Source organism: Danaus plexippus (assembly GCF_018135715.1).
Source record: "Danaus plexippus chromosome 22 unlocalized genomic scaffold, MEX_DaPlex mxdp_33, whole genome shotgun sequence".
NCBI lineage: Eukaryota > Metazoa > Arthropoda > Insecta > Lepidoptera > Nymphalidae > Danaus > Danaus plexippus.
In genome coordinates, this window is record NW_026869856.1 from 1,789,089 (window position 1) to 1,803,572 (window position 14,484).

General features: G+C 35.2%; 1 protein-coding gene across 5 annotated transcripts in view; it reads right to left on the minus strand.

Annotated features, from left to right (window-relative positions):
- The window catches only part of LOC116773472 (rho guanine nucleotide exchange factor 2), a 37,254-nt gene that overhangs the window by 4,848 nt on the left and 17,922 nt on the right, over positions 1-14,484 (minus strand). For all 5 annotated transcript variants that reach the window (XM_061528774.1, XM_061528775.1, XM_061528773.1 and 2 more), the window contains 19 exons: positions 14,055-14,121; positions 13,248-13,353; positions 12,825-12,898; positions 12,433-12,518; positions 10,352-10,411; positions 9,620-9,757; positions 9,059-9,155; positions 8,612-8,825; positions 7,724-7,842; positions 7,109-7,243; positions 6,630-6,784; positions 6,230-6,362; positions 5,986-6,143; positions 5,047-5,168; positions 4,492-4,605; positions 3,832-3,938; positions 3,490-3,649; positions 2,430-2,768; positions 404-511 (listed from right to left, as the gene is read on the minus strand). In XM_061528774.1, the coding sequence (XP_061384758.1) occupies positions 404-511; positions 2,430-2,768; positions 3,490-3,649; positions 3,832-3,938; positions 4,492-4,605; positions 5,047-5,168; positions 5,986-6,143; positions 6,230-6,362; positions 6,630-6,784; positions 7,109-7,243; positions 7,724-7,842; positions 8,612-8,825; positions 9,059-9,155; positions 9,620-9,757; positions 10,352-10,411; positions 12,433-12,518; positions 12,825-12,898; positions 13,248-13,353; positions 14,055-14,121 (2,492 nt within the window). The remainder of the gene's footprint in view (positions 1-403; positions 512-2,429; positions 2,769-3,489; positions 3,650-3,831; positions 3,939-4,491; positions 4,606-5,046; positions 5,169-5,985; positions 6,144-6,229; positions 6,363-6,629; positions 6,785-7,108; positions 7,244-7,723; positions 7,843-8,611; positions 8,826-9,058; positions 9,156-9,619; positions 9,758-10,351; positions 10,412-12,432; positions 12,519-12,824; positions 12,899-13,247; positions 13,354-14,054; positions 14,122-14,484) is intronic.

A 14,484-nucleotide genomic window follows, 5' to 3' on the forward strand; every position in this document is an offset into this window, starting at 1 on the left:
TGCTTTCTTTGTATTAAATAAAAAACAAAAATCTCTAAAAATATAGTTTTAAAACTATATATATATATATATATATATACTGCTTTCATGTGAAATAAGACATTTTCAGGAACTCGGTAATAAACTTGTTCAGATATCAAATAATTTTTTTTTGGTTTAATTCATGAATAGATTCGCTTCATCAACATGCAGCAGGCTTGTAGTTATCAATAAATTTGTAATAATAACTACAACATTGTTATTTTTCTCATTTTCACTTAAATAACTATAATTTAATAATTCCCATACAAAAGCAGTTAAAAGGTATAACAAACTTAAGTATAAAGTGTAATGTATTAAATTCCTGTTTTCCCCTTCGTTACACACTGTGTATAATGTATATATTAAGTAGGTTAGTTCCAACCGTGTTGTTGTAATCTCTCCAGGCGCCTGTAGAGCCTTTCTCTCTGTTGTTCAACGTCTTTCTGTTGTTCCTCCAGCTCCTTTCGCGCTGCCTGTAGTTGTCTACGATCTGTAATATACATATCAGTTTGTCTGTTTGTTACACACAACTATTCATTCTGTTAGGTAGTTAGCTAGAGAGAGGAGCTTGGACGGTGGAAGTGACCGTTAAACGCGCGTTAGATGGGGCACCTTAAACCTACACCTGGGTCGCAAGTCACAGTCACTGTTGCAACTCCTCTCCCTGCAAGTGGACCCGGCACCCGCACGGTGAATCCATTGAATACTGAGAAGTTTCGTCTCTGCTCGCTCGTACACTGCCGGCCAAAAGTTTGAGACCACCTACATAAAAGTTGGAAATTGATGTAAAACCCAAAATAAAAAGCTGAACATGAAAGGATTTGTTGAAATATTTATTAGGTATGGCAAATGCGATGAAATATAAACAAAAAATATTAAACACTTCGACAATTTAACTTAAAATATATGTTGAAAAGCTAAACAGATTTTTCATCAAAAAACCCTCCCTTGCATTGAATCACTTTGTTGACAAGTCTTGGCATGCGGGCAATCAATTTGTCTATTGTTTCTTGTGAAATATTGTTCCAGCTTTCTTGCAAAACTCTCCACAAATCCTCTTGTGAGCTGGGACAACAACTGCGCAGGTTTCTGTCCAGCTCTTCCCACAAAAGTTCTATAGGGTTAAGGTCGGGGCTCTGAGGGGGCCACACCATGTTTTTTAACACTCCTTCTGCTTCTTTTTTATCTAAATAACCCCGGCACAATTTGGAGCTGTGTTTAGGGTCGTTGTCTTGTTGGAAAATAAAGCCATCTCCAACTAGCCGAAGTCCCGATGGTACAGCATTACACTCCAATATTTGTTTGTACTGCTCTTTTTTCATAATTCCTTCGACTCGTACCAAATCTCCAGTTCCACGGCTGGAGAAACAACCCCAAACCATAATGGAACCACCGCCATGCTTCACTGTGGGCAGGATACAGTCTGGCATCATCTTTTCCTTGGCACTCCGCCGAACAAAAACACGTCTTTTGCTCCCAAGCACTTCAAATTTGGACTCATCTGTCCATAGAACTCTTTTGAAGTCTTCTTCACTCCAGTTTCGATGAGGAGGGCCCACTGCATTCTCTTCTTTTTGTTTTGTGGCTTTCAGAGAGGTTTTCGGACGGCTACGCGACCAAATAAATTAGCGTCTCTTAGTCTTCTTTTCACTGTGGTCAATGACACAGGTGTAGACCGGGATTTGTTCACTTCAGCGCGGATTTCTGGTGCTGTCAGGCGTCTATTTCGCTTGCTTGTTACCACGATGAACTTATCCTCGCTAGAAGTTGTAGCTCTCGGCCTTCCCGACCGCGATCTGTCTTGATTACTGCCAGTCTCCTTGTATCGGGTTATTGTGTTATGAACACAAGTCTTCGACAACTTGTGCTGGGTAGCAATCGCACGTTCAGATTTGCCTTCGTTGTGTAAAGCAACGATAACAGCACGAGTTTCACCGCTAATTTGGCGTACTTTTCCATAATGAGATGTCTTCAGTGTAAGAACGACGAGCTCAGACTAACCAAGATTGAGAAATATTTACTCCATGGAAAGTCAGGTGTTCACAGTGTTTTAGGGAAGTTAAAATTTCCTAAAACTCTATTTACACAAAACAAAGCCCAAATAATGAATAATATTCAGCAATAATAATATTACAATGACTTCAGCGCGCGGTCCGCACGCGGCGCCCATTGATGTTTCTAGACAAAAGACCCTTGTACGATGATAACATAAAAATAAATAGAAATGATGGCTTCGAAAAGTAGTTAAAGTCCATTGTATACGCAGGGGTTAACTTAATTGTTTATCATACTATGTATTTATAACACATTTTATAAAGAAATAATATTTTAACTTGTGGTCTCAAACTTTTGGCCGGCAGTGTATGTATGTGTGTGTGCCCGAATATGCGCGTGTGTGTGTAGCTCACCATGTTCCAGCGCGTCCCTGTCGGCCGTCCTCTGCGCCTCCCAGGCCGCCCTCTCCGCCGTGAGCCTCGCCTGTGCGTGCCTCAGTTCCTCGAGCTGCGCGTCGTGGGCCCGCCCGCCCACCGCGGCCGCTCCCGCCCCCCCGCACGCCCTCCACGCACACACCTGCGCCTCCAGGCTGTGTATGGTGGTCAGCTGCTGCCACACTATACAGGTGAGCGTGTATATGGCATGTTGTAGCTTCAGCGCAGCGTTCGCTTCGTCCTTGATCCGAGCGTGCATTTGGGCTTCCGTTTCCGGTTCGCTGGGAACGTCCGACGCCGACAGACGTACGGACACACCTGATGGTACACCACACATAAAAAACTCCATCGATAGAGACAAAGCATATAGCTTTTAACAATGTAATACTTGATACTGGATTTTTGTGCCCATGAAAGATTTAAACTTTTGTCATTTTATATAAACTTTCATACATTTTTATCTTGACATCGACCTGTAAATCTTGTAGGGAGTCAAGGGTCGTGTTACGCCAGCATAACTTTATTACATCAATACCCAGACAAAGCCAAGTGAAACAACCATATAGTGAAAAAATAATACTAAATACCAAGTGCTCACACCACGGAACCCATGGGAATGGAGTGGGGTAAACACGACACCACACGGCTTGCAGAAATATTTAGAAAAAACTTTAAAATTATGTAAGTCATTTCTTCGTTCGATCTTGTAACGGAAAGTTGTATTTAGAATTTATAATTAGTAATAAGTAAAATTTTGTAAAAGTAAATTTGTTAAAGTAATTTTTTTTTTTTGGAACCTCCAGCAGTAGTCGACATAATTGTCGTGAACGTTTTATAAACAAAAGCAAATATTAAAAAGTTACATGTGTGTAAGCTGTTTTGTGTTTTACATAAACTGAAAAGATATATCTCTTAACGTGAGCACTCTAGCCTGTATCGATTCTATGTATGGACCTAGAACAATTCTATAAACATCCGTCCTTCATTAATGACAACTTATAGTAAAGTGTTTTTATCCCCCCTCTCTTTCCCCCCTCACCCCCTCTGTGCGCGTCGAAGCCGGCGAAGGTGTCCGCCCTCCTCGGCAGAGCGGGGCTGGTGTAGTGGACCGAGTGCCTCTCACCCGCCGAGCTCGTGCTTCGCCCCAGAGACACGCCGCTGAGAGACGACCAGTCTAGGGACGACGCCTCCAGAGCATCCTGTATAGTTGTTCTTATGATTAATACTATTAAAAACAAACAATGAATTCAATCACTATACAATTTATATATTATGTGTATAAAAATATACAACATCTTCATTTATAAACGTGTAATAATTAAGGTTATACGCAAATCTCATATGCATTGTACACCCTGTACATACTGTATACATGTACTACCTGAACGACCCTGCAGACTTCCTGCCATAAGGCGTGCGTGTCTGGCGTGGGTCCTGAGAGACGAACGTACTCCGGGAACGACAATCCCCCGGGACAGGGGGGCACACCTGGGAACATAAAAGGTATGTAATGAAGGCTGTCGTTCTATCAAAGAAAAACTACAGATTTTAATGATAGTCTACAATATGAATGTTGTAACCTCGGTAACTATCAGTTCAAAGTGAATTATATCTGTTTGTGTTGACCGTCACTATAGGATTAACCGCTTATAAAGTCTACACGTAAGCTTCTAATATGATATTTAAATATATGATATTAAAATTTATTTTCCGCTGCCAGTGTATGTTGTTCTCCAGTAAAATATATAAATATAAAATTTATCTCCTTTGTTTACAATTACGCCACATCCGTTGTAACCTCCACCGGATGTACTTCGTTACAACTAACTTATATTAATTTAAATTTATGTATCTGAATGACATTTTTCAACTGCATGTACCAAAAACAGAAAAGCTATCTATAGTAGTATATATATAAACGGTACGGTATTTTAAAACATTTAAATCAAAAAATTATTTTATATTGTTCGAACCTGTGACCGTTCTAATGTTACCGCCATAGCACAAACTGAGCTATCGTGTCATACAAACGTGTTTTCACCTGTGCTGGGAACATCTAATGCGGAACTCCCGGTGTGTCCGACCATCCTCATATGCAACACCATTTTCTCTTCCAACAATTGCGCCTGCTCTCTGTCCTTTGCCCTCAAAGCCTCTAAAATATATATACATACATAATCAATACAAATTAAAGCTATATATTTATGAGACATTTAGGGAAAGATTTCTATAGAAATTTTAGTAGTGACGAAATACAAAGTTTGTTAGAAGGATTTAGAATTAATTACTTAAATAGAGAGTAACGTAGGTATATAATATAAGTTATGTATGGATAGGATACAGAAGATAATTTATCATGCGGTTATGCAGTGTGTGTGTTTATACCTTCGATATTCCGACACGGAGTATCATCTGTCCCATAATAATATTTTGTAAATATATCAACAGAATATTATAACATATATGTATATAGACAAATAACATGTTATATAACAAACAGACTAAGACGTGGTCGAGACTCCGAACACTTTGTGTTGCAAAGAATTTGGAACCTTAACCCTTTATATTTAAAGTCCTTATTAGTATAACAACTAACCTGTAATCAGTCTTATATTCTCATGCCTCGCCTCCAACTGTTTCTGTCTCTCTTCTGCTGACGTCACGGTACTCCCAGCTTCAGACTCTTCTATTTCTTCTGGACAGCTTTGAACTGCACCTCTGTTTGTAAAGTAATAATTTATTAATCTATGCAAATATATAGAGTCCATTTTTAATATTACAGCTTTTTTAAAAAGTCATATGTATATATATATATATATATCTGTTGGTGTGGTTTTTACTTCCTCTGGTAGCGAGCTGATATTATAAAGAGTAATTGAGGCTACTTTTATCAAACAAATTTTATTTTTCATCAATACAAATAATAACAAAACACTTTTAGCCACGAACGAAGTAGGGAGTCACAGTTTGCAATGTATAAAGTTTGATGTAAATTAAAATATGCTTTAACTTTTACAAAACTCTCACAGTTGGTGTCAATTTACGAGATCTGTATTGTATTGATGTTTTTAACCGTTCGAGCACTGACAACTACAAAGTCTGTATATTTTCATTAACATTCACTTGTTTATACGTGGTACATATTAAAAATAAATGAACATCGCCGGGGCAACATCCTTGTGCGGATAAAATATCATATAACGAGTGACGCCGCTGACTCCGCGGAACCAACACCAAGCCGTGTGAACCAGAAGATGCCTGATACCACACAAGCTATGGAATGAGATTGCTATCCTGACATCGGGACAACCATGTAAGCTTAGGTATAGGTTACAAGTTTTAATATGTAATTCCTATTATAATATACATATTTCGTAGTTTTCCTGAGCCTCTGGTTGCCACCCTGTATAACAACCTCATAAATAATAACAATTAAAAACGCATTACAACCTATAACTCCTGCTACAGAATAATAAAACTTATATAATATTGAATTGGGTTAAAGGGTATTTGTATCAGTAAGTCTTATTTATACCGTATAGCCCGTATCCATTGAGCGATGTCTTTGGGTCGATGAACTCTTAGTTCGAACATTTCGGGTCCAGGCGGCCCGCTACATATGAGGTACAGGCCTCGGCCGTCGGCTCCGGCCTTCTCGCGAACTAACAACTTCCATAGAGATACTACACCAGTCTGGAAGTATATACAAATAGAATTAATATACTTACATATATAGAAGTAGGATTTAAATATATAAAATATTACTCCCTATATGATACCTTATTGTCAGGCGTGAAGAAAGTGTATTTGTTGTTGTTGTCGTGAAGGAAGAACAACACGTCCGTCAACACTATCACCAGGAGCGTCTGCATTTTACTCCTGCCTTGCATCAAAGTCGCTACACCTTCGAATCTGTAAGTCATTAATCATTTTTATGTAATTTACAGAAAAAAAAGTAAATTTAGACTTTATATGGAGGCAATAAGTTCTATTATCGCTTAATGTAATATTTGACTAGGGTAGATGCCAAACACACTATTAGTCTCTGGTGGTAATAATGGTAATGCTTATTTTACTTGTATACTGACATACGAGAATGTCGAATTATTTATCATTCTTATCTTGTCTCGCTGGACCATAAAATCGTTTCTTACAAAAACAGACTTTAAAGATACTGACGTAAGACTCCTATTCCCTTGCAGGATGTCGCTCTTCTTAAACTTCCGTCCACGATAATTGGCGAAGGACTTTGCATCGATACGATGATATATCTCCAGTTTCCTGTCTTCTCTCTCTTTTGCCGCCACTTGGTTGTCAACGTCGACTAGAATTTCCTATGTAAAATAATTTAATTCATATTACAATCTCGTTTAATGGCTTAATATACTTATTAATTCTGAATTAAACTATTGGTCAGTAAATTCTATGTGAATATTAGTTATTGATTATAATTTTATATTTACAGTTATTTTGCATTGAAAAATGTGGAAACATTTAATAGTGCTGGAATTATCTCAATTAAAGAAAAAATATATATTAGTGTATTTAATTTAGTTTCACCCTTATCGATTATTTTAAATAATTATTCTTATATCACATATAAATGTGTAACTTTGACTTGATAACTGTATTTTTTTAATATATAAAACTATACTAACCTTCACACCGCACAGTGCTTTCTGTAATAGTTCACGTTCGTGTGCATCGTCACCCGCGGTCTTGAGGAGCGGTTCCAATAGTAGGGGATACTTTGTGAGTCTCTGTGCCACGAACAACACGCATTCGGGAACCCCCTGTATAATTTCGAAAAAAAAAATAATTAGGACCAATGTGTTATCGGAACTTTGATAGTAGTATGAATTAAAATGATATTTTAAATATTGCATTTATTGGATACCAAAAAACAAAGTTCAGAAAACTAACTAATTTCAAACGTTTACTTAGTGGATCTTGATTTAGAATTTAGGTATAGGATAGACCATAGATAGCTTAATTGACTAAGAAAATTAGAAGCGATATATCGGAGGCTCGAATCTATATTGTGTCTTAATTTTTAATTACATATTTCCAATTTGAATGATAATTCTGTTAGTTTAAATGTACGTTATAGGGAATTTAACCTTATTATGAATTAACAAATATAGATTATAATGAGATCTAAGACTCTCGCGAGTATTCATTTAAATGAAACTAATATTTCCGGATATACTACGCGTATTTTATTATTTTAAAAACTATATGTATAGTATATTTTAACAACAATAAACGCCAACCTTCTTCCTGAGTAGTGGATTCTGTTGACATTTCCTTATGAACCGTGCGACCCTCGTCTCCCTCGCGCAGACATCCTTGAACACCTCGACGGCGTCACGATGACGCGAACAGAACTCACCTGGACGAGAACAATGGTAGGGGTATTGAGTCATATAGATGAACAATAATATTATTCACACATACATAAGGAAATCAAGAATAAAATGTCAATAGTTGCCAAATAGAGATTTTAAAAAGTTATTTATGACGCTACGAATCTCCCTTTCAATGATTAATGCTGGTGGCACACGAGGTATGACCTTATCACCTTCATACTTTTTATGCTCTACAAATAAAAGCAATAAAAATATAACTCTTCTCTAGCATGTCTACATAGAATATTCAGATTTAAACTCAAGCTCGCTTTGAAAATCTCCCGCAAGACATACAAGAACGGCGTCAGAGAGGTAGTTGAGGGTAGTTGGAGTTTTAGACTTATTTCAGTTTAATCGTAACTGCTAATAACGTCGGACACCACACAGCGACATCTTAAATTAATATGTCACGTTCATACATTATCTGGGCTGACATTTATGTGTGATACATGTTTTATTTCGTTCCTATTAATTTGTTCCTATAAAATGTATATATATATATATATATATACACATATATATACATATGTATATATATGTGTATATATACACCTATATATACATATTTTCAATACACCTAAATCCTTTTCCACCTTCTATGTCATTTTCCCAATAGGTTCCTTGGTAGAAATCGCTCTGAACCAATAAAACTGGATTTTTTTTACTTAACTTTTCTGTAAGATTTTGATATTAAATGACTTTTGTTTGATGTACATTCTACTATATTCTAGTTCTAAGGTGTAGTAAGCCTACCATATGCAGCCTTCAGCCTTTGGTGATGTGGCGCTGCGAACGTATCCGCTAATATATCGGCGATGCTGGCCACTCGTGGACCAACGCGCTGGCGAGCCCTGAGTCGTGCGAGCAACGCCGCGTGCAACGACCATAGTTCATCCAGACGAGGAAACATACGGGAGACCTGCGACGAAGACACGCCTCCAAGACGAGATAGACCATCGGCGAACATCTGGCGAGATATAATTTACATGATACAAATAGTAGGGGATGCTTCTATGAAGGAACAGACGGCAGGGTAGGACTTAGATATGCAAATAGTAGGAGACATCTTTCAGATTAAACATCGGGTAGATTATATGAATTATAAAGAAAATTGTAGGTCAAAATCAGAGAGAAACTAAAATAAACATGTAACAAAGCGCGGGATAGAAAAACAATAATTTGTTAAAGAATATTCGTTACCTTCTGCATGAGCCTCACGGTGAGACAATGATGTTTTTCAGTTAATATTAGTTCATATATGTGCTCCTGGCGCTTGGTCTCTCTGTCGCCGATTTGTCTGTTGATGAGAAGATATAATTCGGGTTTTTTTTATTATATAACGCTATACAATTCGAAGTTTTTGTGATTCTACGAACCGGCTCTCAATTTATAACTATCCATTAAGAATACAACTTAGATTTTTTTATGTAATTGATTCTATCAATGGATGGAACTAAATAATTCGTTACAGATAAAATATCTGTTTTGATTGTCTTCTAAAGAAATAAGAAAATTTAAAAACTCAAAATATTCTTTGATCTTACATCAGAGTTTGTACTTTTGTTCGTCGGATAATCTATTTATTATTACGTGATTAATCTTTTTGACACATAGACAAACCAAATATGTCAATGTCAAAAATGTCAAACATAATGCCATTTTGTGAACTGTTCACTTATAACTTCACATTGGCATATACTTTGTAAGTTTCACATAGATAATAAAACTAAAAATAATAATAGTTATAATATATTTAATTACTTAGCAAGTCCTTTAGGTGCTCCAGCTGCCCAGGTGTCAGGTTCGACAGCCCCCAAGCCCAGCTGTATCGCTTCATCACCTAACTGTTCCGCTGTCAGATAAACCTCCGGCCATTCAGTGGAAGCGTCGTCTGATGCACTGGAAATATTCACCGATACGGCCTTAATACGTCACACATCATTAAAGGCAGACAAAAAAATTGTGACGGTGTTTTGGCTGGAAATTGAATGCAATACTGATGTATGTGATGCAGAAACCTCTTTTAGTATATTGTCACAATAAGAATTAATATCATTATCGACATTTTTTCACATATAACATAATATGTGCCCTTGGAGCACAAAGTACTTTTAGTATTCGTAGGTATAAAAAACAACAAATAAGACATTTCGATGAAAAAAAAACTTTTACTTTGCTGTTTTTAAGTTTTGATTGACAAATACACGAAAAAAACTCAGGTTAGATTCAAAAATATATATTTAAAAAAGGGAACTTCATGAAGTAAAACCAACTTCATTATTAAGATGTATAACTCCAAATATGTTCATATAACCTTTATATATAATACAGTATTACCATAACAAAAAAAAACGCAATCGAAAAGCAGAAGCCACATCCAAATACATACGAAATTAAGGGCCGAATGTAAACCTCTTTGGAGTCAGTACAAAAATTATATTTCACAGACCATAACTTGAAAAATGGGCAAAATAAAAAGTAAATAATACTCACTTGCTCTGATCGTGCTTGTGATCGGATCCGTCTTTATCGTCATTATAAATATGACTCGTGCTAAAATAAAAAAAAATAAAATTAAAAATGTCTTCCCCTAAAAAAAAAAATAAACGCCTTTTTGTCCCAGTACATTATTCTTTTGACATGTAACAAATTAACACGGGGTCAAAGTTCATCCGACAATACACATTGCTCAATTGGGATCCAATAAATTTCCGATAAACATTTTACGTTTACTCTTCAAAGCCTAAACGATAAAAATAAGCACATCGGAAACGCTCAGATCATTAAAATAATAATAACATGCAAATTTTGATAATAAAAACGTATTGAAACAATGATATAAACATAACGCCTTTAGAAATATAATTTTGTGTTACGCGCACTTGAAATGTAGTGCAATTTTAAAGATGATTTTTTTTATAAGAAACGATGTATTCCTATAAACTAAAAATAAACTAAACAAAAATTATAATATAAGCATTTTTATCCACCTATGAAGACAATGAAAAACAAAACTGTAAACAAAATGTAAAGACAATAATTTCCACCACGACTACGACAACATCTGTAAGAGAAAGTTCAAACTACCTTCAGATAGAAAGATACACAAGTAAGGCGTGGATGATTCGAAGACCTAGGAGACTTGACAATACATACGACACTTCAACACTGGAAGCACTCGCACATAACAATGACATGGGCTTATTAATACACATCTGTACCGACCAGTTGGATCGGAGGTTATCACGCGAGTATGAAAATAAATGTCCTGGAGTTCTATTCCCGGTAAATGTTACGAAAATTTTTCTTAAGTATTTGAGGGTATATATTTCAATTAGGAGAAGTTCTACGACAAATTATTATTTGACTTCCAAAACGGTTCCCCTATGATTTTATAAGTTATATTAAATTATAATAAACATTGAAGTGCTTCCAGTGTAAAAAAAATAAAGGAATCAAAAGAAACAACCTGCAACAACGAAGATTCATATGACAAAAACAGACGAGACGATGGTACGTGCGATGGAAAAGACGGAAACATACTACATGACGGATTTTAATCGTGGGACCGTTAATAATCAAATCATTTCGTTAAAATTCCATTATAAAACACTTTAAAAATTTTCTGCAATACTGAACGTGATTTTGGACGTGATAACCAATGAGAATTCCGTACGAAAATTATTTACTTCTACAAACTTCCAATGGAAAACTATTGATAGGCCAGCGATGAAAATCCGTATATTTACTCACTGTACTCCGAGCTTGGTGGCCACGCGACGCCACGGAGAGTAGCACCCGGAAGACTGCTTCTTACTGAACAATAACAATACACACACGCCTATACCCTTCACTTGTAGTAGGGGATTTGGATTGCTATTATATACAGATTAACTATACTGTATCCATTAATGTATTTCGATGAGTCTAGTGTTCAAGCGTGTATGGAACAACTATATATTCAATACTAATTAATAATTTATTGAATCCTTTAAGATTTGTTATGTTAATAAATGGCTACGATTAATTTTATTCTGATTTTAAATTGTGAATTGTGTGAACTGTAACGGTACACTGAGAAACTTTGTGAATAGAGAGAGAGAGAAAAAAAATCAAATATTAATAGGTAATAAAAATATATCTAGCTATAAAATATAAACTTACACGAAAAAATCTGCCGTTACTATGTTTAAAGGATTTAAAAAGACACCTCGAACTGTCCGAAAACCAAATTTTATCTAAAAACAAAACGGAATCATAAAAGGAAATGGAAAATAAAGGAAACCTATACAGAAGAAGAAACAAAATCTAGCGGGAACGAAAAACAAACGTTAAAGAGCAGAACTTGCTTATTATTATCAATAACGGTCTCATACTTGTGTATCTTCTTAGAAATGTCCCTTAATTCCATACGCAAAATAAAAAAATATCTAAAATGCATACAGCGCAATGGCTCGGTACCCTTCCTAGGCAAAATACAAAGCAGCAAAACATATGTATAAATCATATACGAAATGCAATTTTATTTTCATTTCCTGTAAATTTGTATTATAATATAATAAAATATCACCTACCTGTTAGAGTTCTGTGATTGACCGGAAACGGAACTACGTTTGCTGCTTTTACCGCTACTGGCGCTTAGCGACTTGCCCACGGACGTCTGAAAATTTATTTATATGCTCTACACATTAATTTTTTTCTTATATGACACATGAGGTTATTCTCATGACATCAAATTGCTAAGAAACATGTAACAGCCCGTGAAATAACTTAAAATGATAGTGGTTATTTTTCAAACTCATTATGTTCAGAATCTATATAACTCAGTTCGGAAATGCTATATCAAGTGTCAAGGCTGGATTTTTATTCGGTTCATAATTAGAAATTAAAAATTAATTTATTATATCGAATACATATATATTTTTTTGGTTAATATTATATAAATATCAGCGCGTTCCATACTGACCTTGGATGATTTTGGTTTATTGCATTCAACAATGTAGTCCTTACAAACGTTCTGATGAACCGTCATAGTGCAATCTGGGATACAATAATAAAACTATTACATCACACATATTATATATAATATATATATAGCAGGCTACCAAACTTATCACAGCCAACTATTTCATAAAGTAAGGTCGTCGCCAACTTAAATACCGCTAATACAGTCTATACTCACACACACTATGACCTTGAGCTTTGCAATTTCTGATAAATATTCACATATAATATAATAAAATTCAGACTACAACGGATTCAAATCTGCAACCAATAAAATATTAATTCCAGTCACTTTCTCAACTGAGCTATCGTGTCCAAAGACAGTTCGATGAATTTTCAAAGGCAACATCGTTTTATATTGTTAGTATATGAATATACAACATACTGTCACAGTACAGAGCCGGCTTGTCCGCCAGGTCCCTCGCGCACCAATCACATGCACCACCAGCCGCGGCCGCCGACCACACGTGAGAGGCCTTGCGAGATTTGTCCTATATTATAGTTAATTGTTTATTTATCATTAATTTTAATACTGACATGAACAAATATATATATATATATATATATATATATATATATTTACTGTTTTTAGAATAAAGGTCATACAGAATAAATCAAAATGTATTTCATTAAGAGATGAAATCTTCATATTGAAGGTATTTTTTATTTCCAATAACGAAAACCATTACTCATTATTAATAATAGTAATGTTATTTAATGTCAAATTAAAATTTTGAATAATTGATTCATATTGTAAAACACAATGTTTTTAAATTTTAATTAATACATGTTACTCAACTTTGGTTACTTCAGAGAAACTTTCACATTGTTACTACTATTAACGTTTTTGTATGGTCACTAACAAATAGATTATGAAGAGTAGGAACTAAATGTGCTCCTTGCGGAACACCTCGCGTCAGCTTTATAGGGACTACATACAACATTCTTAAAATGCCTATCTGACTCCGATTACATATACAATTATGTTACACGTATATTAATTTACTATTAAATTATAGTCACAGGTTTATTATTTAATGACCTATGATTAATAAGATCGAAAGCTTCTGGAAATGCAGGTTTTGAAAGGAACAAAGTGCTTGTATTCTTATATGAAGTAAATTTATATTAAAGTTATATTAATCCATCTATTAAGTTAAGTTCTATCATTATCATTATATTTCCCGCTTACCTTCTTCTTCCTAAAGAACAAGCTTCCTCTCTTACGCCGTTTCTCAGCGTGATGGTCGAAGGCGGCTCTGTTGTAACATTGATATATTAAAATTCATATGACAACACGTGACCAACTAACGGTAACAAAAAAAGTATAAGCAAAGCTGTGCTTAAAGCATGCATAAAATTAAAAAAAAAACATTATCTATTTATGAGATTGTCACTTTAAAAAACTCATACTACTTACACGTATCATTATTTCACGTAATATTATGCACAAACAAGACAAACATTATTTGTGTAATGTATTTTCTATATGTACTTACATAATTATTTGTAGGTCTCAACTTTACCAAAATTACCTTAAAATTAATTAGTGCTCACCGCCTAACTGACACTTCTATTAGACTATCTCGCTCCCACTACCACTATTATAGTAAATCAATGGG